The following is a 10,127-nucleotide window of genomic DNA, read 5'->3' as shown; positions in this document are numbered from 1 at the left end:
ATCTGCTATCCATTCTATGAACGATACAGTTGCCCTAAACAGCTATAGAATAAAAAGGAATATGAGTAAAAAACACAATCTTCAACAATAACTAAACCATAATCTTCCATTATACAACCATTTATTGTATTGCGAATGATCAGCACATTGAACTTTATTCCCAAAAGGAGGACACGGATAATTGTATGTGCTTCTAAATGGGCTAGCAAAATGTTCCCTATCTGACTGAAATAAAATATTTAATACTTTATTACCAGCCTTGGCACCTAGAAACAAGCAGTACCAGTGATCTAATTCCATTTCTCCAAGTACCAACTACTCTCCATTTATACCGTTCGAAGCACCTAAAACTCTTCAATAACAAAAGACATCAAAATGAGATGTTAGCAATACTACATGTCTCCTGAATACGTTTACGTGCACAAACAAATTCCTCTTTAGCTTTAGAAGACAGCTCATAAGACTGGTTGTTTTCACCTTGTTGATAATTCTGTACAATTAAAAACAAAAATGTTTCTGTAAGTAGACAAACCAAAGAAAGAAACAAAAGCCTTTTTAAGGCTCCTTCTACAATGACGGTTCAATCTGAAGTGCACTGGGATAAACTGGCTGATGGGATACAGAGAAATCTGGAGGCATAGAACAGATAAAAACAATTAAGAAGTGAGAAGAGGGCTGAAGATACTGACAGATCCACCTGCCAGCAGCGAATGGCTTGAGTCAATGGGTGACTTTTAACTCCTTGTTCTCGCCTGTTCTGGGTTAATAACTTTTTCTTTATTTTTTCACACAGGTTGGCCATGTAAATCCACCACAGGCAAGAGACACAATGACATAGATGAAAACCTGGAAGGAGGGAGGAGGCAGAAGAGAGAGTATGTGAACAACTCTAATTGACACATCACTAACACTCATAACGATTACCCATTACCACTAGGTTCCTTCAAACTATGACTTTACTGCTAACTGGTTGGAAGGGACTTTTTTCCTAAATGTTTTATTGTGAATTATGTGATAGCTCTGGTAGCATAGTGGTTACGAATCGGGCTGCGAACCTCAAGGTCAGCAGTTTGAAACTACCAGCTGTTCCGCGGGAGAAAGATGAGGGGCTTTCTGCTCCCGTAAAGATTTACAGCCTCGGAAACCCTGTGCAGGGTCGCTATGAGTTGGAACCGACTCCACGGCACATAACCACCACCACGTGATACTTTACATGGGAGGACGTTAGCTTCACATTGATCCCGTCATATATCGTTTCCTTGCCATGGTTACAATCCCTTCCATACATCATCCATCAACCAAAGGGTATGCCCTGTAAGCCTGCCCCCCGGTCGTCAGTACACAGCCCCTCTCCCTTTTTGGGTCTAAAGTCCCCAGCTGCTCCATCTCTCCACGTCATCATCTCTGCCTCCATCTCTCACGTCACTGCTTCTCTGGGTAGGGTCCCGCTCTCCATTCTTCTCCATTCATGGTCCAGGGACCTCCACTCCTAGACTGCAAAGTCAATCACTCCCCTCCTTGCTACAAAACGTCTACCTTTACATTTCCAATCCTCACAATCAGTCCTGATAACAATGATTCACTATTGTATCACAAGAGACCTATCCACATTTCCTTTCATCAGCCCTGCCTAGACAGACTGGATACTACTCAGTGGAAATTCTACCTTCCTCCATGCCCTCTGGATCTAGGTTCCCTCTTGAAAGCCAGTCACTTCTTGCCTCTGTAGCCCCCCATTCTGGGTAGCCAATGTCCAAGTTGCCCATCTGAAGGGGACATTTTATATGTAGCTCAATTTGTCATTATTAGAGGTATGACTCGGGACTCTGCATGTGTGCTATATATAAGCAGGAATTTCAGTGGCTGATGCAACAATAATTATGTTTACCAAAATCAAAGAAAAACTGATGATGCTGGTTCTATTATAGTGTGGCTGCTTTTTCAATTCTAGTATTGCAGTTGTTGTTGTTGTTGGGAAGTACTGTCGAGTCGGTTCTGACTCATAGCGACCCTGTACAGGGTTTCCAAGGAGCGGCTGGTGAGTTGAAAACACCGACCTTGAGGTTCAAACCGACATTGCGGTCCAGTGCTTCATCCTACAGTGCCACACCAGGACTCCTCAAATTATAATTGTAGACTGCAAAGTTGTAAATAGTATATACTTGCTCACATTATTTCATTCAAGCATTAAACATTTTAATCATTAAACATTCATCTGAGGTAGTGAATATTAGGTTCACATGTGCTAAAATAAAATTTTGTCATTTTCTTTTAGCTTAAACTACAATTTTTGGGGAATAAAAAAAAAAAAAAAAGTACCTGATACCCTAGGGAAAAATATAGTTAATAAATTTCATGCCCCTCCTCCAAAAGTAGGCAAAGTGTTTTGTCTTACTTCCCTACAAATGTTGAGGATGGGTTATTTACACAAAAATCTGGGTATGAATGTATAGGTTATATTACTCATAGCTCACACACAAAGATCTTCAACTAACTTACAGCTTATCAATGTGATAAAAAGTTGACTAATGTACATCGAAAATTTAAAAGAATTTTTCAAGCTGAACAGCAGATATATTGGCAAAGATTGATACTGCATTTAGAGCAGTGCTCATCATATAATAAGTAATCCACAAATAAACTCTGAATTTAACAGAACTCTAGCTTCCCAAAGAGCCTCGAATGTGTCATCTACGATCCTGAGCAAGGGTGTCTTCTGCCTGTTACAAAGAGGATGGGAAGAAAAGGTAGCTTGACCCAGCCATACACACTTACAATTGATACAATGATGATGATAACAGTGAGCTTCAGATTCTTCATACACATGGCTCGGGCAAGATTTCTGCTGGTTGTTTTGAAGGTGACAGACTAGGGGGGAGAAAAAAAAATGAATGAATTGCTTAATCCCTGGCAACACTCCTTTGTTGCTCAGTAATTTCACTCCTAGGTATATCTACCCGAAATGTATATACCAATTCACCAAAAGACATATACAAAAATGTTTCTCACAGAACTATTCACCATACCTTAAAACTAAAAACTATATAAATATGCATCAACTGTATTCACTAAAATGGAATACTAAATAGCACTGAGAATTAACACTCTGCCACTACACACAACAATGCAGAAGAATCTCAGAAACATAATTGTGAGCAAAAGAAGGTAGACACAAACCGAGTACTTATTTTTAGAACCCGGTGGGAGAAGTCAGTCTAGTGATAATCCTTATAGGCGATCAGTGACTAGAGGAGGGGAGTATTGGTCATGTTCTGGGGTACTGGTCATGTTCTGATTTTAATATGAGTGTTGGGTCCATGGACAGTGTTATGCATCAACTTGACTAGGCTATGATTCTCTGTTTTGCAGACATTCACCTCCATGCTGTGATTTGATGTGATCAGTCAATCAATTGACCATGGAGTTTTCTTGAGGGTGTGGCCTGCCTCCAGCATAGAAATCTCCCTCTCTTAACACTGCACTCTTTGTACTGACCTGACTTCCAGATCTTGGGATAGAAGCCTGCAGAATTCTCTGGCTTGCAGCATGACCTGCAGATTTTGGATTTTCCAACCACTGTAACCATTTGAGTCAGCAGAGGTCTTAAGGCTGCCTCTAACCCACAGATTTGGGACTTACCAGATCCCACAACTGTGTGAGCCATTTCCTTGAAGTAAATTTCTCTAATTAAACGTATACATATACATTACTGGGTCTATTCCTCAGAAGAACACAGAATAAGATAGGCATGTTCACTTTGTTAAAATACATAAAGCTATATACACTTTCTATATGTATATTCTACGGCACTGTAGGGTAAGCACTAGACCACAAGGTCAGTTTGAACCACAAGGTCGGCGGTTCAAACCCACCCGCTGCTCCTCGGAAACCCTATACAGGGTTGCTATGAGTCGGAACTGACTAGATGGAACTTAACATACACTTGTGGTGGATGGCTTTTTCTATATGCATATTCTATCTAACTAAATTATTTAAAAACAAACCAAACCAAAAAACAACCCCTTAAGTATATTCATCTCCAGCTACCACCTTCACAAGTACATTCAATGGAGTCATTGTTGGTGTTAATTGTTCTTGCATCAGTTCAAACTCATAGCGACCCTGTATAGGGTTTCCAAGGAACAGCTGGTGGGTTTGACCTGCCAACCTCGTGGTTAGCAGTCCAGTGCTTATCCTACAGTGCCACACCAGGACTCTTGAAAGGAAGTCTGACCCCAGGGTTTTCACTTGATGCAGACCACCAAGATACTACGTGAAAGTGGGGATAAAGGTATTACTTAACAAAGAAAAAATTGAACATGAATCTAACTGCTATGTGAGTATACACTAAATACTCAAATTGACTACAATCTAGCCCTAAATACACACTTTGAATAAGTCACATGAGTTAACATGAAAAGGAAAAATTAAGAATAGAGCACAGTATTCCACAAAATATTTTTTTAAAACTTACTAGCATACTTTAAAAAAATCTACAAATAGCACATAACTATATATGTTATTTTATATACTGTTTATAGATAAAGCATAAATAGCTGCAAGTAGATTCTGTGGGAACAGCTTGAAAATTTTCCTAGAAAACAGACCGTAAATTCTAAGATGGAGATTATGAAAGAACCCTAAGCTACATGGCAAACTGAGCAAGCAAATCCAGGATTGATTTATACAGCCAACAACTAACCAATAAATATTTAACAAGTGTCTACTATGTACCTGGGGAGTGTAGGCTCCATAAGATATGCACTGGATTGCGAACCACAAGAGGAGACAGATGAGGCGTTCTGCTCCCGCAAAGATTTACAGTCTCAGAAACCCTATAAAAGGTTGCTATGAGTCGAAACCGACTCAGCAGCACTTAACAGCAACTATGGAGCTGGTGCTGATTCATCATATACTAGCAATGAGAGCTCTGGTAGCATAGTGGTTACAAATCAGACTGCAAACCGCAAGGTCAACGGTTTGAAACTACCAGCAGTTCCGCAAGAGAAAGATGAAGCTTTCTGCTTCCATAAAGATTTACAGCCTCGGAAACCTTATACAGGGCCGCTATTAGTTGGAACCTACTCCATGGCACACCCACCACCACCAGAAGTTGGAGGGCAGAATACAATCAAAACAGAAGAATTAAGAATCAAATCAATATTTGAACACTGAAAAATCACCTGTTCATACCAATTAGACTATAAATGTTATGTTGCTATGTGCCATGGAGTTGGTTCCGACTCATAGCGACCCTGTACAGGGCTTCCGAGGCTGTAAATCTTTATGGAAGCAGAAAGCCTCATCTTTCTCCCGCGGAGCAGCTGGTAGTTTCGAACCGCTGACCTTGCGGTTTGCAGCCCGATTCGTAAACACTATGCTACCAGAGCTCCTAGACTATAAATAACAACTATTAAACCTTCACAAAGCATTCCCTGGGGCTGTGCGGTGTGTGGTGGTGGTGGTGGTGATACTGGGTGGAGGGGGAGAAAAAAGGGGGCAGGAAACAAGAAAACAATGTATCTTTGAAATTCCTGTGAGAATGTCAAAGGCAAGTTGTTCAGGCTGACTTCACCTTCAATCCATGTTCCTGTAGGGAGCCCCAGGGGATCTGTGAGTCTATTACTTCCATAGTGGAATAAATGGTGGCCTCCAAATTATGTCCTTGTCCTCATTCCTGGAACTTGTGAATGTGAACTTATACAGAAAAAGGGTCTTTAAAGATGTGATTAAGGATGTTGCTATAAGGAACTCATTTTGGGTTATGTAGGTGAATGCTAAATGCCATTACAAACATCCTTACAGGAGAGGGATAAAGGGCGATTTCACTACATGCAGAAGATTTGTATGTGAAGGTGATGTGAAGATGGAAGCAGGAATGAGGACAAGGATGATCCCCTAGAGCCTTCAGAGATACCAGGATCCTGCTGACACACTGATTTGGGACTTCTTGTCCCAAGAACTGTGAGGGAATACATTTCTGTTGTTTTAAGTGACCTAGTTTGTGGTAATTTGTTATGGCAGCCACATGATGTGGCTCCAAGTGTGAGGAACTGAATGGTCTCTACTATGTGCAACTATTTAGTTAAGTTCCTAGATCATATTTACCAACCAACACTCATCAGTCAGTTTGTCATACTGTGGTGGCTTGCATGTTGCTGAGATGTTGGAAGCTATGCTACAGATATTTTAAATACCAGCAGGGTCATCCACAGTGGATGGGTTTCAGCTGAGCTTCCAGAAAAAAGACACGACTAGGAAGAAGGTGAGACAGAATACTTCTGAAAACTTTATGAATAACAATGGAATACTGTCAGAAAGCATCAATATTCTGATGACGAGCACCAGAATATTGTCAGATATAGTGGCAGAAGATGATTCCCTCTGGTTGGAAGGCCTCAAAATGCAACCGGGGAAGAGCTGGCTACTCAAAGTAGAGTTGGACTGCGATGATGCAAACGGAGTAAAGTCTTCGGGGCCTTCATTTGATGAAGGGGCACAGCTCAAAATGAAGAGAAACAGCTGTAAACATCCATTAATAATTGGAACATGGGATGTACGAAGTATGAATTTAGGAAAATTGGTAAATGTCAAAAAGGAAATACGATATCCTAGGGATTAATGTGTTGGAATGGACTGGCCATTTTGAATCTGACAATCACATGGTATACTATTCTGGGAATGACAAGTTGAGGAGGGATGACATCACATTCATCATTAAAAAGAACATCAAGATCTGTCTTAAAGTGAAACGCTGTCTGCGGTAGGATATGCCTACAAGGAAGACCAGTTAATATAACTATTATTCATATTCATGCACCAACCACTAAAGCAAGTGATGACAAAATTGAAGAATTATACTAACTTCTTCAGTCTCAAACTGATCAAACTTGAAGTCAAGGTGTATTGTATTGATAACTACTGGCAATTGGAATGCAAAGGTTGGAAACAAAGAGGAAAGATCAGTATTTAGAAAACAAGGCCTTGCTGACAGAAATGATGCTGGAGCTTGCACGATAGAATTTTGCAAAACCAATGACTTCTTCGTTGCAAATACCTTTAAAAAATAACATAAAAGAAAAAAAAATGACATAAAAGATGACTACACAAATGGACCTCAACAGATGGAATATACAGAAATCAAACTGACTACATCTGTGGCAAGAGATGGTGAAAAAGCTCCATATCATTACTTAAAATAAGGCCAGGAACAAACTGTGGAACAGACCATCAATTGCTCATATGCAAGTTTAGGGTGAAGCTGAAGAAAATTGAAACAAGTCCACTAGAGCCAAAATGCAAAACCTTGAACACATCCCACCTGAATTTACAGTTCATCTCAAGAAATATATGATGCATTAGACAGTAAAGAGTTGAACCTGAAGAACATGAAGAATATCATACAGGCAGACAGTATAAGGTCATTAAGAAGACAAGAAAAAAGGAAAAGACCAAAATGGATGTCAGAAAAGACTCTGAAACTTGCTCTCCAGTGCAGAGATGCTACAACAAATGAAAGAAACGAGGAGGTAAAAGTCTGGCCAACTGACTGAAAGAGATCCATATCTGTGATCATTCCAAAGAGATGTGACCTAACAGAATGCGGAAATCATCAAACAACATCATTAATATCACATGCAAGTAAAATTTTGCTTAAGATAATTCAAAAACAGCTACAAACCAACATTGACAGAAAACTGCCAGAGGTTCAAGTCAAATTAAGACTAGGATGTGAAATGAGGGATATCATTGCTGGCATCAGATGGATCTTGGCTGAAAGCAGAGAATACCAGAAAGATTTTTATCTGTGCTTTGTTGACTATGCAAAGGCTTTCAATTGTGTGGCTCACGACAAGCTATGACAGCATTGCGGAGAATGAGTATTCCAGAACACTTAATTGGGCTCATGAGAGACCTGTACATAGACCAAGAGGCAAAGAACAAGGGAACACTGAGCAAATAATCTGAGGAGCTGGATTATATGGAAATGTGGCATCCGGAAAGGAAGAACACTCATTAACAATATACAGATGATATAACCTGCTTGCGGAACGCAAAGAGGAGTTAAACTACTTACTGATGATGATCAATGATCATAGCTTTTAATTGCACCTCAATGTAAGTATGGGTTGCACCTCAATGAGTGTTGATGGCAGATCCAAGCAATGAAATCTTAGACAACTCAAATCTTTTGTCCATTTATCATGAGGTTATTTACTGGTCCAGTTGTGAGGATTTTTTGTTTTCTTTATGTTGAGGTACAATTCGTATTTAAGGCTTTGGTCTTTGATCTTTATCAGCAAGCAAGGTGGTATCATCTGCATCGCATAGGTTGTTAATGAGTCTTCCTCCAATCCTGATGCCACACTCTTCTTCATATAAACCAATTTTGGGGATTATTTGCTCAGCATACAGATTGAATAAATAAGCATGGCGAAAGAATACAACACTGGCACACACCTGATTCCAAACAATTTAATATTCCCTAGTTCTGTTTGAACGACTGCCTCATGGTCTATGTACAGGTTCCTCATGAGCACAATCAAGTGTTCTGGAATACCCAATCTTCTCAATGTTATCTATAGCTTGTCATGATCCACACAGCCAAAAGCCTTTGCATAGTCAATAAAGCACAAGTAAACATCTTCTGGTATTCTGTGTTTTTAGTCAAGATCCTTCTGCATCAACAATGTTATCCCTAGTTCCACGTCTTCTTCTGAATTCAGCTTGAACCTCCGACAGTTCCCCGTCAATGTACTTGCTGCAGTCACTTTGGATTATCTTCAGCAAAATTTTACTTGCATGTGATAGTAATGATACTGTTTGATGATTTCTGCATTTTGTTGGGTCACCTCTCTGGAATGGGCACAGATATGAATCTCTTCCAGTTGGTTGGTCAGGTAGCCGTCCTCCAAATATCTTGGCATACAAGAATCAGCACACTGAGTGCTGCATCAGTTTGTTGAAAGTCTTTGATTTATAGTCCGCCAATTTCTGGTTCTTGTTTTTGGCCAACACCTTCATTGCATCTTGGATTTCTTTCTTTGGTACCATTGGTTCTTGATTATATGCTGTTGAGCGCCATAGAGTTGGTCTGGACTAATAGCAATTTTGTATAGGGGTTCTGAGGAGTGGCTGGCGCGTTTGAGCTGCTGACCTTGCAGCTCAAACGACCTGCAGTCCAGTGCTTATCCTACAACACCACAGCAGACCTCTTGATCATATGCTACCTTTAAAAATGGTTGAACATAGATCATTTCATTTTGATGCAGTGACTCTGTGTATACCTTCCTTCTGCTTTTGATGCTTTCTGCATCACTCAATATTTTGCCCACAGAATCCTTCAGTATTGTAAGTCGAGGCTTGAATTTTTTCTTCAGTTCCCTCAGGTTGAGGAATGTTGAGCGTGTTCTTCCCTTTTGGGTTTCTAACTCCAGGTCTTTGCACATTTCATTATGATACTTGACTTTTTCCTCTCAAGTTGTCCTTTGCAATTTTCTATTCAGCTCTTTTACTTCTTCATTTCTTCCATTCACTTAGCATCTCTATGCTGGAAATCAAGTTTCAGAGTCTCTTTTGACATCCATTTTGGTCTTTTCATTCTTTCTTGTCTTCTCAATGACCTTTTGCTTTCTTCTTGCATGAAGTTTTTGATGCCACTCTACAGCTCTTCTGGTCTTTGGTTATTATTGTCTAAAGCATCAAATATGCTCCTGAGATGGTCTCTAAATTCAGGTGAGATATGTTCAAGGTCATATTTTGGCTCTTGTGAACTTAATTTAATGTCCTTCATCTTCATCTTTGTTATGTCTGGCGATATTGAACTTTTTCACCATCTCGTCCCACAGATGTGGTCAATTTGATTTCTGTCTGTTACATTTGGTGAGCAATATGATGTCTAAAAAAAAGTATCTGCAATTAATGTCATTGGTCATGCAAAATTCACGGTCAACTCTACTTTGAGGAAACAACTCTTCCCCAGTTGCATTTTGAGTGCCTTCTGAAAAGGCTCATCTTCCGCCACCATATCTGACAATGTTCCGCTGCAGAGCATAAGTTTTTCCATGGCTAACCATTTGATATCTCAAGTGAGTAAAGTTTTGCTAAAGGTAATACAGAAACGGCTA

At 39.9% G+C, this 10,127-nt stretch overlaps 1 protein-coding gene across 2 annotated transcripts in view; it reads right to left on the bottom strand.

The window, feature by feature from the left end:
• Positions 1-718: 718 nt before the first annotated feature.
• The window catches only part of VAMP7 (vesicle-associated membrane protein 7), a 73,010-nt gene continuing 63,601 nt past the window's right edge, over positions 719-10,127 (bottom strand). Inside the window, exons 5-6 of one of the 2 annotated variants that reach the window (XM_006876849.1) lie at positions 2,776-2,868; positions 719-846 (exon numbers count right to left, since the gene is read on the bottom strand). In XM_006876849.1, coding sequence (XP_006876911.1) covers positions 778-846; positions 2,776-2,868 — 162 coding nt within the window. In that variant the 3' untranslated portion in view covers positions 719-777. The remainder of the gene's footprint in view (positions 847-2,775; positions 2,869-10,127) is intronic. The other variant, XM_006876848.1, reaches the window with a different exon arrangement.

The sequence above is a fragment of the Chrysochloris asiatica genome, unplaced genomic scaffold (genome assembly GCF_000296735.1).
Source record: "Chrysochloris asiatica unplaced genomic scaffold, ChrAsi1.0 scaffold00419, whole genome shotgun sequence".
Lineage (NCBI taxonomy): Eukaryota > Metazoa > Chordata > Mammalia > Afrosoricida > Chrysochloridae > Chrysochloris > Chrysochloris asiatica.
The sequence above is the reverse complement of the archived record's forward strand: the minus strand, read 5'-3'. Positions and strand labels throughout refer to the sequence as shown.